The 26,115-nt window shown below is 42.1% G+C and overlaps 1 protein-coding gene across 3 annotated transcripts in view; it reads right to left on the reverse strand.

The window, feature by feature from the left end:
* The window catches only part of SLC12A8 (solute carrier family 12 member 8), a 63,926-nt gene that overhangs the window by 7,103 nt on the left and 30,708 nt on the right, over window positions 1-26,115 (reverse strand). For 2 of the 3 annotated variants that reach the window (XM_053404407.1, XM_053404417.1), the window contains exons 6-11: window positions 21,782-21,895; window positions 14,913-15,000; window positions 13,987-14,074; window positions 3,464-3,610; window positions 1,863-2,532; window positions 389-486 (exon numbers count right to left, since the gene is read on the reverse strand). In XM_053404407.1, coding sequence (XP_053260382.1) covers window positions 389-486; window positions 1,863-2,532; window positions 3,464-3,610; window positions 13,987-14,074; window positions 14,913-15,000; window positions 21,782-21,895 — 1,205 coding nt within the window. The remainder of the gene's footprint in view (window positions 1-388; window positions 487-1,862; window positions 2,533-3,463; window positions 3,611-13,986; window positions 14,075-14,912; window positions 15,001-21,781; window positions 21,896-26,115) is intronic. The other variant, XR_008332332.1, reaches the window with a different exon arrangement.

Here is a 26,115-nt window from a genome sequence, read left to right on the forward strand (position 1 = left end):
AAGGTAGGTTTTATCCATACTGAAAAACAACAACTTTGAAATCTTAACTCCATTGGGTTCCATCTTACCCAATTGTGGACAGGTTCCTGGTGATGCTATACTCTAATTGGCTGGTTCATTTTGTAGTTCCCTGATCTGAAGCATCTCATAGTGTCCTGGCATCTCACTCCAGATTGCATTACCTTTTTTGCTACTTCTTGTTTCCTCCTAGGTTTCCAACCCAACGCCTATACCGATTAAAACTTTGTATTCAAAGATACTCTCTTGCATCATATGTATGTAGCCTTTTCTGTGAAGCTTGAAGCATCCCTATGGATCTGTAAGTAATGTTAGTTGCCACTTGCTTATTAGCCTAAAGAAAGGTTTGAAATATTATAGAGTAACTCACACCAACAAGGGAAACCCAACGGTCACAGAGTCTTGAGTAGAAGGACGCTGGCATTTTCTGAATTTCTAATTCATGGCTTTGTTGTTTTACATTTAAATCTACAGAAGGAGAGAGACAGTAGAACAATGGATAGATTCTGAAAAATCAGGCCTAGGCACTCAAGTGTCCTTGATAGGAATCACATAGTTCACTATGCCTAAACAAAACTTCTTCCTTCTTCTGTCAGAAGTTCAAATCCAGCTGCAGTATCTTCTCCCTCCCACCCCCCAAAAACCTATTGTTTTCAGAGGATACAATTCAAGTATCAGCTGCTGTGTTGTTCTGAAGTTTTCTGGCAACAACAAGCTAACTTTTCTCCTTCTCTGATGTGAAAGTCCCAAGAAAGCCCTAGTCTGCTTCAAGAGACAAAATCTCTGCAAGGAGAGCCTACTGAAGATGGCTAGTTAAGAATGGGCCTAAAATTAAGGGATTCTTCAATGGCAGCTCCTCTGGAGGAGGGGTTTGGAGAGGCTCAGGTAACAATTTCCCCACTACTAAGCAGATGTTTTTGTTCCTGTCTACAGTCCAGCCTTTGTTGGCCAATCAAGACAACGAGGGGGCTCCTCACATAGATGCTGAGGGAGTGGCCTTCTTGGCATGAGGCTTCCCTGACAAGCTCCAAGGTTTCAGAGGAACATAAATATATCACTATACATGCAGAACATACAGCTGGCCAGCACTCCAGCTCTTCTCCTTTTTCCCTCCCTTTCCTATTACTATATTCCTTGCAAAAATGAAAATGAAAATCCCAATTATTTGGAAACACGGTTTGTGCCAATCGCAATATATGCTACAACTAGTTCTGGTCACAGAATTTAGAATTTATTCACATTCAGATAACACAGCAGTCCAAGTTATGAGATCTTCCAATAAGATTGTTTAGGTAAGGAGAGCTTTTGCTGAGCTTAGCTACTGAACACTGCATGCCTCAGGTCCTTTTCACACTACAATTATGCAAAAGGCAACATTTTGGAAAGGGAAAAATATACGGGCATGAAACCGAACAATTTCAGTTTCTAGACCACAATCAGAATTATCTGATGAAGACCACCACAATCATTTCTGCCTGTAAAGAATGGAGAGTTGATGTTTAGGATGTTAACTTTTGGAAGCAATTACCTCCCATGTCAAGGTAAAAATAAATGTTGTGATACATCTCACAGTGAAAGGATTCATATGTAGACTACTGGCACAGTACACTGTAAATAGTAAATCTTCCTGCACTGAATTAAATCTGGGCAACATTTCCACAGGCAAATTAGAGGAGAATCTCTTGTGAATCATTAAAACAGACTCTACGGTTATGAAAAAAAGGATAAATTGTTGCCAGGTTTGACAGACTGACCCTGTAAAACCAATTTCCATCCTTGCCTATGGAGGAGTACCAGCAATATTCTTCATTTTAAAAGGTAAGTTTAATTGTGTTTCTTGTTACCTTCCACTTGGTGACTGGCAGTTTTGTGCCTCTCTTCAAAATGCTGGCCTCTGTCTTGGTCTTGCTTCCGCTTGGGTCCTACAGCAGCAGAACTCTCTTCATCCTGGTGATTCAGCTCTGAAAAGCTCTGCATACTTTTGTCACTGGATTCCAGGTCACCACTGCAAAGATCCTGGGTAGAGGCAATGTTATTGCCAAGATCCAAGAGAAAGCTGTCTTGTAACGTTTGTTTGACTGCCTTCTTCTGCTTCCTGGGCTTGGCCATTTGGCTAACACCCATGTCCTTTTCTTTTCCCTCAAGATTGGCCCCTGGGTCTTGGCCGGGAGGCCTAAAAATATGATCCATGTCTTTTGTGAATTCTAGCAAGGTGCCATTGGATTGGCCTTGCATTATTCCACCTGATCCATAACAGGATGGCTTGTCCAGTATTAAAGGCCGAGAACAGCTGAGCACGACCTTGGAATCCTCTCTCAGTATCTTTTTGGAGCTCTGCTGAAGTCTGTAGCTCATGGAGACAGAGAAATAGGAGTAATCCACGACAATATAGGTAAGCATGAAGTTTATGGTGACAATTGGAGCGAGAACATTCACTTGGCCAATGAAAACGAAGGCCATGGTGATAAGGCTTGTTAAGCAGATTGCAGCCACCGGGGTTTTGTTTGGTCCTTTCTATAGTTAGAACAGAAAGAATATGCATATTGTTATGTATGAGTAATAATCTGATTAGAATCTTTGCAGATAGAATTCACAGAATTGTAGAGTTGGAAGGGACCCTGAGGGTCATCTAGTCCAATCCCCAGCAATGCAGGAATCTCAAGTATGTCATACATGACAGATCACCATCCAACCTCTGCCTTAAAAGCTCCGTGGAAGGAGAGCCCACCACCTCCCAAGGGAGTCCGTTCCACTGTCGAACAGGTCTGACTGTCACAAAGTCCTTCCTGATGTTTAGTCGGAATCTCCTTTCTTGTAGCCACACTAGGGGAGGAATGAGTTAGCTCACTCCCCACACTTTCATTACAAATCCCTGCCCCTGCTCAGCAGCTATTAATTGTAAACAACAACAAAAAGTACACAAACAGAGGCAGCAAGTGTGTCTGTCAGATCAAAGAGAAACACTGCGATGCATTAGCTTTAGAAGTTAAATGCGGACCCTCACTTTAAACAGTGCCTGTGTTCTAGAGTGTTTCTGAATTCCAGCTTGGAGAGAAAAGGTTTGCCACAGGCCTTCCCTCTTAAAACAAACAACAAAAGAGCTTGAGAATCATTTGGCAAAGAAAGATGCAAGAATATGTTGAGAGGTAGCAGATGAGGTACGAACAATGTGGAATGAGGGTCCATTCCAAATAAAGTTCATGGTTTAGAAGCTAGTTTGGGTTTTCTCTTACACAAAGTTTGGAAGATTACAGTGCTTCCTACTCAGACTGACTGGAGATCTAAATATCCCTCTGCTTCTGGAAACTCAATTAGCAGCTAGCTACTACTCTGGTGAGATAAACCGAAGGTATGCTTGTCTGAACTTTTGTGTACTGTAAAGAAAAGGTGGATTAGTCTATGTTCCATGTTTAGGTGGATTAGTCTATGTTCCATGTTTACATACCCCCCGTCCAAGAAATGCAAGTATTGGTATCACATTTTCTTGGGCGATGCACTGAAGGATTCGGGGTGCTCCATACAGACCTCCCATGCAGGATGCTAAAGATGAAATGTACAAACCAAGCAAGAATAAGAAGCCCACCAAGGACACCTAAAATAAAAGAAACAAAGCAAAAATTGGCATGTTTCTTGACTAATGCTGCATACATCACAGGGCTGGCTCTACCATTAGGTTGAGTGGTGTGGCTGCCTCAAGCAGCTGTTTGAGCTGTACAGATGCTACACCTTCAAAGCACATTTGAAGCGCATTCTTTCCTGCAAATAATTCTGGCGACTGTAGTTTAGCCCTCACAGTTACCATTCCCAGCAACTCTTAACAGACTACAGTGCCAAGAATGTGCTTTAAAGGTATTGTGTGCACAGTCTTAGTTGTCGTGAAAGGACACAGTGTGTTATGTATTTCGTTTGTTTTATTGTACTTCTGCTCCTAGGAAGACATGCTTCTGGGATTTTTTTGTGCACCTCAATTGGGGGTGACATTTGCTGTTCCACATCAGACAGCAAAATGCCCTGGGCCAGTTCTGAACATGTGTGGGGTTACACAAGGGAGCTGGTATAGTATGGTGATGAGTTGGTAAATCTGGAGTCCAAATCTCATCTCAGCCATGAATTCACCAAGTCCACTCACACTCTCTTGTAGCCACTGCAGACTGGCACTCCCCAGCATGCCAGGATCTGTTGTGGGAGGTCCCTAGGACTGTTTCCTGGGCAGCAAAGGAAGCCTCTGAGCCGAGCTTGCTGCCTGGGTAATTGGCCCCACCTGCTCGCCTAATCAGCAATTTGCAAGCAGGCATGGGCCACCAGGCTTAGCCAGCCCCTCCAGTATATAACACAGGCCACTCTGCAGCCACTTTTTGTTGGGCCACAACACTCCCCAGGTGCAATCCAGTAGGGGCATTCCCCCTTGATGGAGGTCGGGGACTCCCTCATTTCCAGTTGACCCCATAAGTTATTCTGGCAGGCGGGCCAGAAGGGGTGGGGTCTACCCAATGCCTATGCTAAACTCCTTACATCTGCTGTCAATAAAGTTGTGGCCTGATTTCACCCAAATATTAGTTGCCATGTCTCTTATTCTTGGGTCAGCCTGGATAGCTCAGTTAGTTTGAGCGTGGTGCTGATAATGCCAAGGTTCCAAGTTCGATCCCCATATGGGACAGCTGCATATTCCTGGATTGCAGGGGGTTGGACTAGATGATCCTTGGGGTCCCTTCCCATTCTACGACTCTATGATTCTATTGGGGAGGGCCAAAGAGCAGTGGGGGTGCCTTGCATACAAGTGGTCTAGCATGCCCTTCTGTTTTCTCTGCCTCAGCTACTATTGTTAACTTATAGGTAACAGCATTGTTTTACAGGGCTGGTGTAAGGATGATAGAGACAATATATGTGCAGAGCTTTGAACAGTTAAAACATAGTATGCTAGGAATAATTACTTCTAAGTGAATCTGATTGTGATCAGGTTGAAATCTAAACTCTAAAGAACATGGCAAAAAGGCGGGTGCGGGGAGGATGGCTCCCAATCCACTGGGAAGCTCTCCTAAAATGAAATGAATGACAGCTGTTCAAGGACAATTTAAAATGTAGGATTTCAGCGCAGCTTGCCCAGGAAAACATCCTGGTGGATATTTCATCTCTAATTAACATGAAAGAACACACTTTAATTTGCCTTGCATGGCTAGCAAGTATGAGCTATGAACAGAGTGAAGCAATCCCATAGAAAAAGCTCCACTTAGCAGCAGCAAGAAACCTGCACAGCTTACAGGAAATGCAGCAGATTCTCAGTTCCATTTACATACTGGAAGGAAGCCTGAAGAGAGTTTTATTTCAGGGGAGTGCACTTATGTAGACAGATAATCAAACCGGAAAAGACGCAGAAAGCTAAAAGCCTCCCGATAGCCGGAAAACAATCCCATCTATCTGCCTAATGAAGAAAATCAATGTTATAGATGTTTATTTTTTACATGGAATATAACCAGATCAGATATTTAATATAAATCAAAGTGTTCTTCTGAAACACGTTCTAAATGATTTATTGCAGAGTGATTGATCTTGGATGTATGCTTTAAAAGATGGCTCCTGTGCAATATCAAGGGGGTTGCGCAAGATTGAGCACTGAGTGGATTGGGTCCTTTTATTTTCCTGTTTTAAACGTCGAAGTCACTTTCTTCTCAAACTGTGTTAGAAAAGAACAACTCTGTAGCCCAACCTTGCACATGTTTACTTGGATATAAGTCCCACTGAGTTTACTGGGTCTTGCGCTGTGGGTTAAACCACAGAGCCAAGGACTTGCTGATCAGAAGGTCAGCGGTTCAAATCCCCATGACGGGGTGAGCTCCCGTTGCCCGGTCCCTGCTCCTGCCCACCTAGCAGTTCGAAAGCACGTCAAAGTGCAAGTAGATAAATAGGTACCGCTCTGGCGGGAAGGTAAACGGTGTTTCCGTGCGCTGCTCTGGTTTGCCAGAAGCGGCTTAGTCATGCTGACCACATGACCCAGAAGCTGTATGCCGGCTCCCTCAGCCAATAAAGTGAGATGAGCGCCGCAACCCCAGAGTCGGCCACGACTGGACCTAATGGTCAGGGGTCCCTTTACCTTATTCCCAACAGGGTGTAGGACTGCAGCACCAGTGCTTTAAGCAGTTTGCAGTTAGAAAAACCGCATTTCCCACCATTTGATCTAGTAATCCAACTAACTTTTTCCCCGTGCATACTAACAAAAGGAAACAAAACAAAGCTAGCACATGTATCTCATGTTTCTTTTCTTATCATGAGAACAACTAGAGGCCTCAGCTCATTCTGCATTACATATTCCCTACTAGTTACAAGCAAGGTCTGCAAATATATTAAAACAGCGGACAGAGTAGGCTTGCCCAGGAGTCAGATGAGATGTAAAAGCACACCAGCTGCTTAACAGCAAGTAACCAGCACCCCATCTGTCATTAGGCCTAGACACACTACCAGAACTACTACTACATCTGGGTACTATTACCATTGTTTCTGCTCCTCATGAGTAAACACTCTGCTCCTTTTCTGGGTTTGCTAAGGGAAGATGAGGAGAGGGAGGAACACTGAAGCTGCTAAGCATCCGCAGGATAAATTGCACCCATTCTGGATCATGTGGCTAGAATGAAACAAGGATTGAAGTTGCTGAGGGGGCACAGGGAGAGCTATTCATCAAACCAAGTGTGTTGAGCCTGGATTGGGAACACTAACCTGTTATTTTTTGTTACAGGTAGGTAGCCGTGTTGGTCTGCTGTAGTTGAAACAAAATAAAAAAATTCCTTCCAGTAACACCTTAGAGACCAACTAAGTTTGTTATTGGTATGAGCTTTCGTGTGGATGCACACTTCTTCAGATACACTGAAACAGTGTACAGTGGACATGCGGGTTGCAAACGTGATCCGTGCAGGATGCACGTTCGCAACTCGCAGCGGCGCATCTGCGCACGCGCGGGTTGCAATTTGGCACTTCTGCGCATGCATGGCCGCCAAAACCCAGAAGTAACCCGTTCCGGTACTTCCGGGTTTCGGTGGGTCCGTAACCTGAAAATACGCAACCTGAAGTGTCTGTAACTCGAGGTATGACTGTATCTGAAGACATGTGCATGCACACGAAAGCTCGTACCAATAACAAACTTAGTTGGACTCTAAGGTGCTACTGTTATTTTTTTGCTATTGCACCGAGCAATCTCAGAGGGCAGTTCTCTTACATGGGAAGAACACTTAGTGTTCAATTAGCATCTGTTATTTGGGGACAACATAGCTGACTTCATGCTCCCCTTCGTATTCCCTAATTTCTAAATGCGGACTGAGCACAGGAAGCAACCTTATCTGGAGTCAGTCCATTGGTTAATCAAGCTCAGTACTGTCAAGGATGACTAGCAGCTGCTCTTCAGGGTTTCAGACAGCAGACGCTTCCAGCCCTACCTGGAGACGCAGGGGATTGAACCAGGAACTTCTGCATGGAAAACAGATGCTCTACTAATGAACCACACCACTGAACTACAAGCCTTCTATAGCTGACATGCATTTAATAATAATTATATAATTTCCTAAGAAAACATTCAGTTTTATGTATATATATACATCACCTAAGAAAATATGTTATATCATAGAAGTACGACCCCTACAAGTTTACTCAGAAGTATTCCCCACTATGTTCAATGGGACTTTCTTCCTAGTAACTGTGTTTAGGATCACAGCTTGTTTCTGCTTATGAACGCAGTCTGCAGGACCAGGAAGATCAAAGAATTCCTGCAGTCTTTCAAAACCAATAAAACCCACACAAAACCAAACTAAGCTTCTTTCTTCATATACAAAACTGTGTTGCTGACAGAGAAAAAGAACAGAGGAAAGGGGAGGGGGGCAAGGAATATAAGTTTTCAATTGGAAAATGAACAAATAAATAACTGATTTGAAAATAGCATTGCTACCCACTATCATAATACATTTTTAAAAGTCATCTCACTGTGCATTTGAAAACCAATAGTGGATTGTATCAAGATTCACATATAATTTCAGTTACCCAAAAGGTCTGTATTTGAAAGTGCTACTTGACATTCCATTCACAACTTGGAAGGAAGTTGTCTTTTCATTGAAAAGTACTTTTGAAAAGCTCAAAAGTACACACACACACACACCATTCAATGAAGACAAATTCTTCACAAGGAATTCTTAATTCAAATTTGATCACCTCTAATATCCCATTTACTTTATTTCCTTCTCTCTTAAGTTTAACAAAATTGCATTTGATGACAACGTTACTTTAAGAATAAATGACCCAATATACTACCACATTATTTTTCACAAATTACATCTGCCACGCAAGACCAGCAAAGTGCAATTCTGTCAGCATATTTTAATCCTTTTATTACATCAGCAGCACCTTGTATCGCTCAAAATAGAAAGAAAGCCCTTGTCTCCTGATTCCTGTGTTTTCATGTTGAATAGAGATGGGCTCAAGCTTTCTTTCCGAAAGAATTTGCTGAGCAGTCTCTTTTCCGAAAAAAGCAAAATTTAAACTAGCGTTTTCCATATGGCTTGCATTCTCTCTGTTTGCTAAAGGTAACAGCCAAGTGTGCTCCTTCTCTACTGTGCTGGACCCATTAAATACACATTATGACAACAAGGCTGGCTAGACCAGAACACAGTGTGAACTGCATTCACAACAGGGGATTACTTTCTAGCAGACCAAGTAAGAGAGCTCCATCATGATTGGTCTGATGTCTACAGATTTAATACCTGCCTACACAACAGGAATACAGTGTAGTATAACAGAGATCTTGGCTCAGGTCCCTGCTCAGCCAGGAAGCTTACTGGGTCAAAGTGAACCAGGCACTATTTCTCAACCTGACCTTCCTTAACAAGTTGTTGTAAGGAGAACATGGTAGAAAATAGGAGTTGTCTTGAGATCATTGGAGGAACAGCAGGATTAAAATGGATTGTGATGGTTAATAACTTGTGAACCAAAAGCCAAAGGCAGGCTACAATTGAATGGCTATTCAATAACCCTGTTTTTGTAGTCTCATGCTGGCAGCAAAATCAGGTGTTTTGGGTTTTTTAGTTTGGTGGGTTGCAAATTGTTTGAGCTTGCTAGCCTCCCCCCCTTTTTTTTACTGCACAACAAAATATTATGAATCAACAGCTAAGTGACCAGCAAAGAGAGCTCTCCAAGGGTGCTTCCAGACTTTCGCCATTTTGGGGTGGGAGTCAATCATGTGCCAGAAAACGGAGGCTGTGCAATTATAGTTGGATGGGAGGTCTTATGCAACAAACCTGCTTCCCAAAAAGACTGGACAATTTTGTGATAAGGAAAGTGACATGAAACACACTGGGAAGTGTGAGATAGGATGCAACAGAGATTTCCCTCTGGCTCTGGCGAACTGCCATTTGGAGAGAGGCTCAGTGCTGCAAAGGGCCTGGCTACACCTGCCAACATGTAGTCTGCCATCCAGGTGCTGGTCCAGACCCATATCTGCTGAGCTTCAACAAGATGGCAACATCATGTGTCCTCAGACCATGCCCTGGAAGTATTAAGAAACTGTTCTTGAACATGTAAGGGCAAATTGCTGAATTGCATCCTTAAGGATGCAAAGAACCAAAGAATCATAGAGTAGGAAGGGAACACAAGGGTCATCTAATCCAGGCATAGGCAAACTCGGCCCTCCAGATGTTTTGGGACTACAACTCCCATCATCCCTAGCTAGCAGGACCAGTGGTCAGGGATAATAGGAGTTGTAGTCCCAAAACATCTGGAGGGCAGAGTTTGCCTAGGCCTGATCTAGTCTAATCCCTTGCAATGAATGTCTCCCCGGACTTTCAAACCAATGAAGTGCTAATTTCAATCACAATAAGCTAGAATGGGGAATTAAAAGGAAACCTTTTATATCAGACTTCATAGCTACAAATTGGCATATATATATCACAATGGAATGTCTAGTATTTAATAATCCTCTTAACTTTCACTGCAGTTATGCTGGGCTAAATCTGAAAGTGTAAGATTGACTTTCTGAAAGGGAGCCTTTATAATTTTATTTAGCAATTTCAGTTTGGTCTGGGGTTCCAGTGAAGGAATAGGGGACACTGAACAATATAGAGCATTTGCTGTTTGATAATATTGGCCTGCTTTAATTCTTAAGGCTCTTAGTTCAATCCCTCTGTTAAGAGGTAATACTGAGATCTGTAAGAGAATGTAAGCTGGCCAAATCAGTTTTCCACAGTAAATTCAGTGTGGGATATTCCAAAAGGAAGTAGACCTTCATACTGGCTACAAAGTGTAATTTTAAGGCAGCAGTTCCCATATTTTTGTTGTACAAATGGCCATTTATTGTAAGCTGCCTAAGGAGTACCATACAAATGCTGAAAAGTAAATAAATAAAACTTTGATCTGCATAATAAACAAAATTCTGCAGATGTACAGTATGCAGAGTTGTATCTGTGTTGTATCTATGAGGCTTGGTGCATAAAGATAAATAATATACTACATATATTACAATATACTACATTATGATCACTACAGGCATTTGAAACGAATAAGACAAGTTTGGGAAATCCAAAAACCTCGTAAGTCCCTTCTCTGTCCCCATTCCTCTAACTCTTCCTGGAGCATATAGCTCATATAGTTTGGTCACCTGTGATCTATACTTGCTGCTGCTATTTGTGTAATATACTGATCACGTGTGTAACATGTTGCTCTGCTTCAGGGAGCAAGGGTAGAATCTCTTGCCTCTGACTGAGAATTATAGAATCATAGAATCATAGAGTTGGAAGAGACCACAAGGGCCATCGAGTCCAACCCCCTGCCAAGCAGGAAACACCATCAGAGCACTCCTGACATATGGTTGTCAAGCCTCTGCTTAAAGACCTCCAAAGAAGGAGACTCCACCACACTCCTTGGCAGCAAATTCCACTGTCGAACAGCTCTTACTGTCAGGAAGTTCTTCCTAATGTTTAGGTGGAATCTTCTTTCTTGTAGTTTGGAACCATTGCTCCGTGTCCGCTTCTCTGGAGCAGCAGAAAACAACCTTTCTCCCTCCTCTATGTGACATCCTTTTATATATTTGAACATGGCTATCATATCACCCCTTAACCTCCTCTTCTCCAGGCTAAACATGCCCAGCTCCCTTAGCCGTTCCTCATAAGGCATCGTTTCCAGGCCTTTGACCATTTTGGTTGCCCTCCTCTGGACACGTTCCAGTTTGTCAGTGTCCTTCCTGAACTGTGGTGCCCAGAACTGGACACAGTACTCCAGGTGAGGTCTGACCAGAGCAGAATACAGTGGCACTATTACTTCCCTTGATCTAGATGCTATACTCCTATTGATGCAGCCCAGAATTGCATTGGCTTTCTTAGCTGCCGCGTCACACTGTTGGCTCATGTCAAGTTTGTGGTCAACCAAGACTCCTAGATCCTTTTCACATGTACTGCTCTCAAGCCAGGTGTCACCCATCTTGTATTTGTGCTTCTCATTTTTTTTGCCCAAGTGCAATACTTTACATTTCTCCCTGTTAAAATTCATCTTGTTTGTTTTGGCCCAGTTCTCTAATCTGTCAAGGTCGTTTTGAAGTGTGATCCTGTCCTCTGGGATGTTAGCCACCCCTCCCAGTTTGGTGTCATCTGCAAATTTTATCAGAATGTCCTTGAATCCATCATCCAAGTCGTTGATAAAGATGTTGAATAAGACCGGGCCCAAGACAGAACCCTGTGGCACCCCACTAGTCACTCTTCTCCAGGATGAAGAGGAACCATTGATGAGCACCCTTTGGGTTCAGTCAGTCAGCCAGTTACAAATCCACTGAGTGGTAGCATAGTCAAGACCGCATTTTACCAGCTTCTTTACAAGAATATCATGGGGCCCTTGTCAAATGCCTTGCTGAAATCAAGGTAGGCTACATCCACTGTGTTCCCTTCATCTACCAGGGTTGTAATTCTGTCAAAAAACGAGATCAGGTTAGTCTGACATGACTTATTTTTCAGAAATCCATGCTGACTATTGGTGATCACAGCATTCCTTTCTAGGTGCTCACAGACTGTTTGCTTAATGATCTGCTCCAGAATCTTCCCTGGTATTGATGTCAGACTGACTGGGAGGTAATTATTTGGGTCCTCTCTTTTCCCCTTTTTGAAAATAGGGACAACATTTGCCCTCCTCCAGTCTGCCGGGACTTCGCCTGTTCTCCAGGAATTCTCAGAGATGACTGCCAGTGGTTCTGAGATCACATCTGCCAGTTCTTTTAATACTCTTGGATGCAGTTCATCTGGCCCTGGAGACTTGAATACATCTAAACTAGCCAAGTATTCTTGTACTATCTCCTTAGTTATTCTGGGCTGTGTTTCCTCTGCTGAATCATTTGCTCCAAATTCTTCAGGTCGGGCATTGTTTTCTTTATCGGAGAAGACTGAGGCAAAGAAGGCATTGAGGAGTTCAGCCCTTTCTGTGTCCCCTGTTTGCATTTCACCATCTTCTCCTCTGAGTGACCCCACTGTTTCTTTGTTCTTCCTTTTGCTACGAACATACCCATAAAAGCCTTTTTTGTTGCTTTTAACCTCTCTAGCAAGCCTGAGTTCATTCTGTGCTTTAGCTTTTCTGACTCTGTGTCTACACGTGCTGGCTATTTGTTTGAATTCCTCTTTGGTGGTTTCCCCCCTTTTCCATTTTTTGTACACATCCTTTTTTAATCTTAACTCAGTTAAAAGTTCTTTAGATAGCCACCCTGGCTTCTTTAGGCACCTTCCATGTTTCCGTCTCATTGGTATTGCCTGAAGTTGTGCTTTTACTATCTCCCTCTTAACAAACTCCCAGCCATCATGAACTCCCTTTCCTTTTAGTATTACTGTCCATGGGATCTCACCTAGCACTTCCCTAAGTTTTATGAAGTCGGCTTTCTTAAAGTCAAGAAATTGAGTCCTAGTATGCTTGGCTGCTCCTTTCCGCTGTATAGTAAACTTCAGAAGAGCATGATCACTCGCGCCTAATGATCCTTCCACTTCTACCCCACTAACCAGGTCATCAACATTGCTTAGGACCAGATCTAAAATGGCTGTTCCTCTTGTTGCTTCTCCCACTTTCTGGACAATGAAGTTGTCTGCAAGGCCAGTGAGGAATCTGTTTGACCTTATGCTCTTGGCTAAGTTTGACATCCAACAAATATCCGGGTAATTGAAGTCCCCCATTACTACTATCTCCCTTCCTTTTGCATGCTTGGCCATCTGTTCCAGGAAGGCATCCTCTATGTCCTCCGTTTGGCTTGGGGATCTATAGTAAACTCCCACAATGAGGTCCCTGTTATTCTTCTCTCCCTTAATTTTGACCCAAATGCTCTCACTTTGGCTTTGAGGTTCTAAATCTTGGATCTCTTCACAGGTATACACATCCCTGACATATAACGCCACTCCTCCTCCTTTCTTGTCTGGTCCGTTTCTCTGAAATAGATTGTATCCCTCCATTATTACATTCCAATCGTGGGACTTATCCCACCAGGTTTCAGTGATGCCTATTATGTCATATTTAGTTTGCTGTACCAAGAGCTCAAGCTCATCTTGTTTATTTCCCATGCTTTGCGCATTAGTGTACAGACATTGAAGTCCATTAATCATTCCCCCGTGTCTCTTATTTAAGGATTTTTCCCTCCCACCACTAGGTCTGCGTGCTGTTTGCTGTACATAAGTTTGCTGTACACCTGAACCACGTAGACTTTGGCTTGTGTAAACCATAGTAAGCCTAGTTTAGACAGTGCAAATGCAAACTAAAGTGAAGAAGTGAGGTGGCAAATCTGATCACACAAGGGGAGGAAGACAGAGTGCACAAGTCCAGCACTCAGCTACATAGTGCCAGACTATGATTTGGCTTTTAGTCTGAACAGACTCAAGCTCCAGGACACAGAAACCCCATAGCTTGTTTTCAAATATGCAAGTTTTCAATTATGCATTTTCAAATCCATCCATTTTATGTAGCTAGAGAATCTCAGTTAGTTACCTTTTCTGCCATCATAAAATCATAGCGCAGTGATACCCGGGTACAAGTGGCTCCCAACAAAAAAACAAATACTATGTATAGAAACCACCTGCAAAGAAATAAAAGAAATATTAGTGTCAAGCATATCAATTATTTTTCCAAATTATGTTAGGCATCCATTGCCTTACAGTATAAAACTATCCACTTAAGTAAATAATCAATGATAGTAGCATGTAATCTTCCTTGCTCTACATTCTGAAAACGCTCTAATAGTTGCTTCCTTGCTATTCCCATCTGAGTCGCTGCACAAGTGGTGCCCAGAACTAGACACAGGTGAGATCTGACCAGTCATATTACCCAGTAAGACAAAGCATATAGGAGTATAGTCAAGTACTTTAACTACTGCGCCACAATCTCTGGTTACAAATCAAAGTATTTATCTGTAAACCAAAGTGAGAAACATCATTTAGGTAGTAGTGTATCTCATTTATTATAAATTCGAATCCAATGGGATCCTTTAATTTAAGAATTATTTCTAAAAATCCATTTGCTGTGGAATTTATCTAGGGATCTGCAGTGGATGTTAGAGAAAGACTCAGCCTGTTTGTTTCATATTCCTTGTGGATTTTTTTCCCCAACTAGAGGAGGAGGTTGGGGCTTTCCCCCTCTTTTCTTTTAAGATTTATATCCATTTCAGAAGAATCTCAGCATCCATAAATTCTTATATATCCTCTAAATCAGAATAGAAGGTGGGGGACAAACATCAATTCATTATTCTTTTTGCTAAGCTGCCCAGGAAGATTCTTTAACTGTCTGCCTAGGTTTGATTTGTCAGGTAATAATTAAATCTATTTTCATATTACAATAATCTATATCACACATGACAGAAAGAAAGTTACCAGGAGGTTTCCTCATAAGCACCACCACCTTGTTTTCAAGGGACTTACGAAACACCTATAGCAGATAGGGATCCTAGAGGGATATCTGTTGCAGGCTTCCTGAGATCACCACTCATATTGAACCCAGCCATCACACCTGCGTTTTGGGAACACAGGAAAATAAAGAGGACACTGTGTTAGATTGCTGTAAGACAGTAGCCTTTTTAAAAACATTACCGGTGTATATGCTGATATCAGGGCCATGTATACAAGCTTTGTGATTAAGCCATCAGGTATCCAGTGGCAACAAGCTACGAACTACATGCCCACAAAGAGGTTCTTTGTTCCAAACTGGACAATGGCACTGGAAGAAAAAGCAGAGATTTAAACAAAAAAGGGCTTATCTCAAAACTATCACTTGAAAGCAGTCCCCTCTCCAAATGACCGCTGACATTCAACTCTGCAAATCATTCAAACAGGCCACACATATTATGTGGGTAGTGTACTCCAAATATATTATAGGTTCTGACACATTCACAAGATAACTCTTGTTACAAAATGTTTAGATCATGAGCCTTCAGGACAAAGGGATCCAGCATTTGCCCTTTATGTCTGTGATTACTGTTACCCACCCTCTACCAATTTGGTATAGGTGGGCTCTCCTTAATGAATTAATTGCAAAGTGTTCAATTGGTAACTATTTGATAAGACAACAGTCACATACATACTCTCAGTACGCAGGGGAAAGGATTACCCAGCACCCTGCAACACACATCTTTCTTCCAAGTAAAAAGGCACTAGAACTGAACCGAAAGAGCACTTTCCTATGTTACAGCTTACAGCAGCTCAGACAAAGGGCTTATCGGCACTTCCTCTTGTCCCACTGCTTTTCCCCAGGGAAAACCACTCCTTAGGACTCAACTGGAGCAAACAGCAATCAGTTTTCAGTGGGTTGCTGTTTGTTCCGATTTACAGCGAGTTTTCCCTGGGAAAGGAGTGGGGCAAGGGAAGTGTGGGCAAGCTAAAAGTCAGTTTACGGTATCAATAATCATCACCTTCTTTGCTCTAACTTGGGCCTTTCATTCTTACCTCAGTTTTGCATTCACACAGTAGCAATCTGTCATTTTTGTCTCAGTTCAAATGCTATCTTTCTCTGCTACCAACACATTCTTTGATTGCTCTGCTTGTTTTGATTCTGTCTTGTTCTAACCCAATAAAGGACACCCCAATCCAATGGTGTTTGGGTGCTGCTTGATACTTTTAAGATTGTCCCATTCTGTAAAATCAGTTTCCTGTTAAAGGTTGTACTTTTAACAGCAGTCACTCCCTGCTGGAATGGAGGACCGATTCAGATGGTCTGCCCTCAAAGGCTAATGGAAACTGATTCTTGAGTACTCTGGAGAGTTTCCCAGTGGATGGAGACTGTGATCCTTTTTAGGCCCTGGTCCTGTTGTGAGATGGCAAGATGAGGAGGACTGTTGATACAGTCACTCCCAAGGTCCTCTCCAATGCTACAGGGTCCATACAGCATCTTGGTTTATTAAGGTTGTGTGGGAAATGTTTATTTTTATGTACACAACTTAGAGATGATTACGCAGTATATAAATGCCATAAACAAAGAGATGCCTGCTTCCAGCTTTGGCTGATTTGCCAGCTATGTCTGTTCCTCAACCAAGATAACGTGTACAGTTTTGCATGCTCTAGCAACCTTTTGCCTAGATCACTGTAGCACACTCTACTTAGGATTATCCTTGAAAATTGCCAAAAAAGTGCAGCTAACACAGAATGCAGTTTCCAGAATAATGTTGGGTGCCTCTGTGCAATCCACCATAATGTCCAGACATGGCATTAACATACAAAGCCTATTCTAGTATCAGCTATGCTTGGATTTCAAAGGGGCCGTATTTGGGAATGCCTAAGGCTGCAATTCTAAAAACACTTACTGGAGAGACCATATCCTATTGAACCCAGGGAGACTCACTTCAGAGCAAACATGCTTAGGATTACTCTGCAAGTACATATTTCAGCCCAAATGAGCAAACTGTTTAATACATTTCTGCACACACACACACACACACACACACACGTATGGTTAAAAAAAAAAATCCTGTCTGCCTACATCTGGAATGGCTTTCCCTCTCAGTATTTTTAAACTATCTGTGGTTGTTGTTGCAATCTTTCTGAACTAATTCAGTAAAATCAACATCTCCCACACCCACAACTTCTCATGCAACTCATGCAACAGTTTAATTGCTTGGATGACAGAGCCACTTCTTTACTATTACATTACAAAATGTTCGGGAAGAAAGCCAGTAGCTTCATCTGAAATGCTTTAAATATCTATTACAAAGAAAGGAGCAGAGCTGCATGACATTATTGGCTGTGTGGCTATAAAATAAAGTAATATCACTGTTACTTACATCAGTGGAGCATGATAAACAGCAAATCCAAAGACACTGAGAATGAAATTTAATCCACAACCTTCAATTCATTACCGTATTGTTATTATTCTCTGTCTAAGCAGTCTCTAGAAACGACACGTTAGTCTGATTTAACTACACTGGAGCCAGATAGTGACTTAGTTGCAGAACTCTACATTACCGTAAGTGAGACCCAACTATGACCTTTGGTTCTGGCATGCTGAAGTAGGAGCAAGACTGCTCCATCTGTGTAGCTAGAGCTGCAGTTGCCTCTGCCAGGCTGTTCAAGTTATTAGCTCTGCAATCCTAAGGTCCCTGGTCCCTGCCCCAGGGGCTATAGGGAGCACAGGATCTCTCTCTCCCCAAGGGCAGAAAAAAAGGGAAAGAGCTTTAACCATTGACAAGGATATCTGAAGTCAGAAATCCTTTCTCTACCACCATTAGAACTTCTGCAGCCTTTCCCTTAACAACACTGGAACTCCAATATTGGTAAGGCTACAAATTGGGGGTGGGAACTGAAGGAAGTACATAGTCTCCCTTTGCTGGATGAGGTAGTTAAACCACCTTCTGTTTCCATCTTCCTCCCACACTTGGAATCACAGCTTCAGATGAAGAATGGGCTTGGATTAGTCAGAACCTCATCTTTTTTTCATAGAAAGCAATGGCCTTTCTGAAAATATTGCTCATGTGGCTTTCTGCCATTTCAGAATGTCAAAGCAATTCCTTACATTTATTCTCAGCTTAACAGGTGCATCCAGGCATAAAACCAGCCACTGGCAAACTCCAGTGCTGCTAAACCACACTCACTGGTAAATTAAGAGCATGATTCCTTAAATCTACACACTATATTCAGTACCGCCCACATGGATCTGCCAGTAAGATTATCCACCACAATTTGCATTTAACCAAATGTTTTGTTATGACACTATATTATAGACAGGGGCCAAGATCAATAAATGGGCAGTCTATGTCAAACACAAGAGAGGATAGGAGTCTAAATAAAAATGCAGGGAGATCTGAGTGAAAAACCTTTGGCTTGCAAGTAAAAAGTTTGCAAACCGTTTGTCAGATCTAGAATGGTTTACACCTGTGGCCCTCCGGGGAACCTGTGGCCCTCCAAGTGTTGTTGAACTCCAACTTCAATCATGCAGCCAGTATAGTTAATAGTCGGTGGTGATGGGAGCTGCAATCCAACATCATATTGGAGGACTGCAGGTTCTTTAGGCCTGGTTTACACAGATTTTAGAAAGAAGCAAAAACCTTGACTAGGGGCCAATCAGGGCCCCAGAGAACACTGAAAGAAGAGAGACTGGTGCTAGTATCCTAATCACATCTTATGTGCTAGCTCTATATTCCAGGATCTTAAAGAATAACTTGCAGTACTAGCCTCCAAGTGAAAAGCGCCCCATAGTCTATACAGCCCAACAAGGACTTCATAAAGCTTCTTCTAATGTTTGTCTGGGAATATAAAACAAGAGCATTTGCCAAGCTCATCACAGGCCACAATACTTGGCTGGTGGTCTAGGTTTGGGTTGGTGGGTCACATGTTTAAGGCTTTCTTGAGAGGGGAGTTCAGCCATCCACACAGCTTCATTTTCGTCTTTGGCTATTTATAGCAATGCCAAAAACAAAATTCTATGGAAATTCTCTAGAATGTAGGACTCCTACAGAATGTCCTACAGTCCTACAGACTAGGGAAATACCAAGTGACTGTTTGCCATGTTTGTTATGGGCTAAACAGTCTTAATGTGGAGTAAGTGAATGACGGCATTGCAATAACACATTTTAGAGCGGAAGCCGTGTTTGTTGTAGAAAAAAACAACAGAAAGTCTTGAGACATTGACTAAGCTTACATCACAATGTCGTCTGGTTACTGTTAGGCCCCTTGAATATTACTACTACTAATAATAAAAATAGTATATTGTGGCTTCAGAATTAAAATCTGTTCTGGTGCCTGGGAAACTATCCAATTCCTCCTATGGTTATCTCTAGATACCTGTGTTTCTCTTGCTCTGAGTCGCTTTAATTCCAGCTCATTCTTAATTGTGCTTCTATCCTGCTCTTACATTGTTTCCACATTGGCCTCCCACATGATCCATACCCGTGTGGCTTCACCAGTGCTACAGAATCAACCATTAAGTGGGAACAGATGCCCATTAATTGCACAGGTGTTCATATTATCATTATCACTTGATGATTTCACTGATGGCAATGTGAAGGCTCTCATGTGATAAAACGTTTTAGTCTCACAACAAACTAGTCCTAAACTTTGTTTCAGTGTGACTGACACTTGTAAAAAGGTTTAGGAGTAAGTATACTTTCACAATTTTTAATGTCTTTCACTTCTGGTCCTCTTCATGGGCTTCTCTCTACTTATTCCTCTCCCCTTACTAGCTGAAACTGTTTTCTGAGTCTGTAGCTCATAAGGTAAAGGTAAAGGGACCCCTGACCATTAGGTCCAGTCATGACCGGCTCTGGGGTTGCATGCTCATCTCGCTCTATAGGCCAAGGGAGCCGGTGTTTGTCCGCAGACAGCTTCCGGGTCATGTGGCCAGCATGACTAAGCTGCTTCTGGCGAACCAGAGCAGCGCACGGAAACGCCGTTTACCTTCCCACCGGAGCGGTACCTATTTATCTACTTGCACTTTGACGTGCTTTCGAACTGCTAGGTTGGCAGGAGCTGGGACTGAGGAACGGGAGCTCACCCCGTCGCGGGGATTCGAACCGCCGACCTTCTGACCGGCAAATCCTAGGCTCTGTGGTTTAACCCACAGCGCCACCCGCATCCCCCGTAGCTCATAATCCTACATTATTTTTGAGTTGCTGCTTATCTAGTTGTCTGCAGTTTGTGGCAATGTCAGGTTCCAAATGCTCAAGAGGGGTTCTTCTTCAGGCCAAGTTCCTGCAAGCATTATTTGAACACAGCTAGCTAGAGGAAAGGGACGTTAATTTACACATGCCACTGACACACGGCCATTGTGAGAAGCTAAATGCTATAAAACATACTAGAAGAATAAAGAGGAAGCTGTTTGGTAGCAACCAAATTAATGACATTCTTAACACACAAAAATTGCACTCAGGGAGAGCATTTAGCATAGCTACTGGTTTTACTAGTACTAATGAAGTAATAATTCACCCATACTTTTGAAATAAATTATATCTGTTAGGTTTGGCTTTTTTCCTAGCTGCCAAGAATTAGGAAGAGTGAAGAACCATTTAACGACATTGAGGGTAATTTTTATTGCAGCACTCATAAATATTCCTCCTTCTAAACTTGCCTGTGTTGGATGCAAAGCAACTATGCTTTGGCATTATGTATGGGGCTTCTCTCTGCCTCTCCCCCATCATTATCTATCTCTATCTCTAATTTTAGGAAATTTTGTAAAAATAAACAATGGTCTCTACTCAGGTACTAACCAAGCATGTAGCTGGAGGTGAGCCAACAGACTTTCATGAAAGGCTACTGAGCAATCCTAGCCACCATGTGGATCCTCTTGGGAAATCAGTAAAGGTTAAAGAACAAGAAGCACAGAGCAAGAGTCAATGGACAGTTCTCACAATGGAGGGATGTGAAAAAAAATGTGTTGTTCCCCCCCAAGATTTGTATTAGGGCCCGTGTTTTTAAACTTGTTCATAGATGATCTGGAGTTAGGGGTGAGTAGTGAGATGACACTGAATTAGTCAGGTTGATGAAAACAAAAGGTGATTACAAATCACTCCAAAGGTGCCAAACTGGGTGAATGGGCAATAAAATGGCAAATTCAGTGTCGTTTAAGCTGATGCACCTGGTGGTAAAAGAATCCTAATAAGCACACTGATGTGGTCTGAGCTGGTGGCAAGTGATCAGGAAAGGAAACTTGGAGTAGCTCAATGAAAATGTTGGCCTAGTGTGTGGCAGCTGTGGAAAAGGAGAAAACCACACGAGGGATCATTAGGAAAGGGATCTTAAAACTGCCAGCATCTTAATTCCACAGGTTTCAGGCCAACATTTATTGTGATAGTTTTCCAGTTTATCTTTGGTGTGTGGCTGGTCTATTTCTGCCATTGTGGAGTTTAATTGTATTGATTTTATTGTTCCCCTGGGGGCTTGGGCAGAAAGGTACAGAAACAAGCCAACAAATAAACAGCCCGCAAAAACACTCCAGAACGTTCTGAGGGCAAGGCTGCCAATCCTGCTTCTGCTGCTTTCATCAAAGACATAGCAAAGAATACACAAGATATTTGAGAGGGGTGGGGAAAAGAGACTGAAAAGTCAAAAGAAGAGACAGAGATCTATGTAGAGTTCAGAAGTCATTCCTTTTTGCACAACCACCAGTGTGTGTGTGTGTGTGTGTGTGTGTGTGTGTGTTGCACTTTTAAAGCAAATAGATATTGCTCCCAAATTTTCTTCACTAGAATAAGGACTGTAAACTTATGGGTTTTAAAAAAGCACAAGGGAGATGTTTAGGATTCTGTATTTGTGTAGCACACTTACAACCACAAGAATTATTAAGTGCATCTTATACAATTCTACGGTACCTGTAGCAGCTGGGAAGAACACTCCAAACACAGTGAAGAAAGACTCCCCCGGGCTGTAGTTCGGCAGCGTGTTATTCAACATTAGCTCCTCTGAATAACCAACGAAACCATGTTCTGCATGTTTCAAAGTAAAATAACACATGTTTAACGTCATAGCCTGCTGCAGTCTTTATTTATGCTCTCCTTATTTACATCCTCCCCATCATATCCTATTGTTTTCCATTGCTACTTATTTGCGGAGATGGTCTACTTTCCACGAGCGTCAGGAAAAGGCAACTGCATTGTTAATGAATCACAAAGATATGACAGCAAATGTTGAAGGGGAATACTGCACTATCAAGTCTGAAATAAGACATCTATCATGTTTCTGGACTGTGGTGCTTTGGAATAAATAGGAAAGAGTTCTTTTTTAAAAAACAACAACAACAACACACCAGCATGTATTAAAATCAGGGATAATTAACAAGCCTATTTTAATCATAAATTGCAAAGCCAGCAAAATTGTATCATTAGAATATTCAAATCCTGATCAGTGTTGGAGATGGTGATCTGGAAGGGAGGCAAAGCATCAGGCTGCTCAGACTGAGAAGCTATTCCAGAGCCAGGGGCTTATAGGACTGGTAGAATCTCATTTGCTCCTTGTATCACCTGATCCTACTGAGTTGGTAGCTACAGCACTGCCCTCTGGCCACCCAAAGCAGTTGCATTGCAGAAAGCAAGCAGATCCTTCATTCAACCAGATACCACAGTGATCGAGAGGCGAAGACACTTTGGTCCTGAAGCTCAGATTCCCAGTTTGAGACTACCTGACCCTTTACATTAGCTGAATTTCAATTATTATGGCTGGGACTGAGTATTTTTTATTATTATACAACAATGAATTGAATCTATGAATTATTTGCATCTTTTTTTTTATTCAGCATTCAAGGAAAGGCATTGAAAGTCATGTCTGGTTTTTGGGAATTGTTTATATAGCCTACATCTGAGTGGTAGCTGGTTTACCACTTCTACAGTACAATTAAAAAATCACATGTACCTGGAAGAGGGTGTTTTTTTGGGGGGGGGGGCTCAATTCAGTTCACATTCAAAGGCAAACTAAGCGAATTCACACTTTCTGAAACGAAACATGAACTGAAAAACAGCCATCCTTCAAAATTCACACTTATCTGAATTTTGCAATGCAGCTCTCCAGTCAATTAATGTGCATAAAAAGCATATACTAAAGTGTGAGTATAAATTCATACATTATTGGGGGGGGGGACATGCAAAATACATTGCATTATAAGGGAAATCGGTTTGCAAAAATGTGCATATTGGGGGAAATTACATATAAAAAATATGTACAATTTGTACAAAAATGCTGCTGAATCTTCATGCTAACTTTTATTTATTTTTTAAAAATCTGCAAACTGAAGTGGGCATGTGGAGAACTGAATCTACGATTGGAAAAATGAGCAACCAGGAGAAGCTGAAATGGACAGATTTGGCTATTCCTGTCTGGAAATAAGCTCTACTGTGTTCGATGCGGTTTATCCAAAGGGTAGCTCAGTTGGTAGAGCATGAGTCTCTTTATCTCAGGGTTGTGAGTTCGAGCCTCATGTTGGGCAAAAAGATTCCTGCATTTCAGGGGGTTGGCCTAGATGACCCTCATGGTCCCTTCCAGCTCTATGATTCTGTGATTCATCCCTAGCTATGTGTGTATTAGGTCTGCATCCTCAATCGCTTTTATCTGGCCCTGAAGAAATCTCACCTAACAGGCAAAGAGACTTGGGAAACGTCAGGTCTCTACTGGGGCAGTTCAAGTTTAACTGTTTCTGGATTTGAGGCAGAGTCTGGGCCCCTTGACATCTGGCAAGCCTTCAAGCAAAGTCACGGAGGTCAAATGAAGCTACACATTTCCGTGACCATCTTTAGCCTTCATGAAAAAGAAAAGGGTATCCTTCTTGATGCCTTAAAACGATAATCACTGATCCATGAAACCCGGGACTTGGCATCTATTATTCATGGAGTCTGCAGGCAGACTTTGCTATAAAACTTTACTGAAGGCTCCCTGGGAGGGGTTTCATAGGCAGGGTCATGCACAGCAAGGAAAAGAATCCCAGAGGAGTGAACAACAAGATTTAGCACAGAGGCTGTGCTCACATTCCAGACCCCCAGTGTGTAGTGTGCCATTGCAAAAGAAGCAAATACCCCGTAGCCCTCACTGACTTCCCTCAGCAAATGAACAGGAAACTTAGGAAACGTTTACGTTTCTGCAGTTTTTAACTTCTGTGTAAGGGTGACTGGATTTTTAAAAAACACATATTTTGGGATGTTAGAGTGTTTAGTGCTTCGGAGTAAAGGACACACCTTAAAGGTTTGGAAGAGTTTGAGGTTTTGGCCGAATGCTTTGAGAACTTGGAAAACGCCTTGAGAGGTGAATAAGCTGCCAGTGAGCAGTGGTTATGCAGGGTGAGCCATTATGCAACTGCCGAAAGGATATCCACCATGCCAAGTTCTGCGAAGCCTGGACTTCATTACAGATTAGTCAAGTTTTGGGTCAAATTCAAAATAAAGTCAGTTGACAATGTTAAAGCTGAGCGAAGTGAAGAGAAAGCAGTAGTGCAATACTCAACCATGCTACACTGAAAATAGCCGATGATGATGATGATCACTGAACTATACAGTGCTTGCAATTTGGGGGAGTGGTGGGGAGTTTTGGGTGTTGAAATAAAGCAGGTTTTTAAAAGTAGGACCTTCTATCATCATTCTGGAGACCTAGCTCAAGACTAAAAGATGCTGGAATAAGGGAAAACTCAGTTAAACTGGGCATTGAATAGGTCCCCCCCTCGTGTCACTGCAAGGAAAGGTGCCTCTAAGATGCAAAAAGAACACATTCTCTACAAACATTCTCACTATGCATTATTTCTTGTATATAGATACAGTGGTACCTCGGGTTACATACGCTTCAGGTTACAGACTCCGCTAACCCAGAAATAGTGCTTCAGGTTAAGAACTTTGCTTCAGGTTGAGAACAGAAATCATGCTCCGGTGACGCGGCAGCAGCAAGAGGCCCCATTAGCTAAAGTGGTGCTTCAGGTTAAGAACAGTTTCAGGTTAAGTACGGACCTCCAGAATGAATTAAGTACTTAACCCAAGGTACCACTGTAGTATGATGAGAGAAGACATCAATACTCAATATATTATTGTTCTTGCTGTTAATTTATTACCTGCCCTTCAACCAATGGTTCCAGGGTGGGTAACCATAAAATGCTATTTAAAATGATGTTGAAAGGTCAGGAAAGATAGTATTTGCTCAATGGGATTTAACGTAGTTGAGAGGTTGGTTGTCTTTAGTATAGAAAGGAAAGGATTCACCCAATGAGCCCACCAGCACCACTTGTGCAACTTGATATAACTGCCCAGAGATGAGGGAAAGGAAGCCTATATTTATTCAGAAGAAAGCTCAGTTTTTTTAATTCTTACTTTAGTGCTGATTCTTCATAATGGTTGAAGGTATTACAGCACCCAAGACAGAAAATCCAACCAGCATTTTTTCTCCCACCCAGTTAGTAAGTGGCTAACAATTTGGCCTCCGTTTCAGGATGTCCAAAGTTTTAGCCCCATGGATCTTTAAAGAAATGTACCAAATCTAACCTCTGCTGACTCTGGGCTCAAACTAAATTATGACTAAGCATATTTTCTCCCAAAAGATAAATGCATATACAGCACAAATGCATACCTAGCAAATGTATCGGACAGGACGTACAAAGACTTCTTTCAGAGAAACCTGATCCTATTTTAGCACTAAATATACATTGCAGCAAATGGTTAGGAATCTTTAGGGCTCTGATCCTAGCACATTTGGAAATAAAATCCATTATGAAGCAAGTCTGATTCATTTCATACAGTTTTCTCCTAACTAAACGCTTTTTAAAAATAGAATTACCGTGTAAATAGCTGGCTGAATAATCTGCAGCCTCTTTGATAATGGGTCGACCTATTTCCTTAGGGAAAGTGGTGCAATTTATTGGAAACACTTGATTCCTACATCTTTATATACACAGGAACAAAATAATTCATTCTTGCTTATCAGGCACAAGATAAGATGAATTGCAAATGATTTTTTGACATCTTCGCAATATTTCTGAGGCAGCTTCCCAGACCAACTACCACGTATCAGGTATATCATTGAGTTGAACACATAAAATAACTAGAAGGCTCTTGGTGCTGGATCTCAGTGCCTGGGCTGAATGTATCTCGTCGGATCAAACTAAGATCTAACAATCATTATGAAAGTCAACATCCTGTACCCAGCAGTGGCCAGCTAGATGCTTCTAAGGTATTTATCCTAT

The sequence above is a fragment of the Podarcis raffonei genome, chromosome 1, assembly GCF_027172205.1.
Source record: "Podarcis raffonei isolate rPodRaf1 chromosome 1, rPodRaf1.pri, whole genome shotgun sequence".
NCBI classification, from domain to species: domain Eukaryota; kingdom Metazoa; phylum Chordata; class Lepidosauria; order Squamata; family Lacertidae; genus Podarcis; species Podarcis raffonei.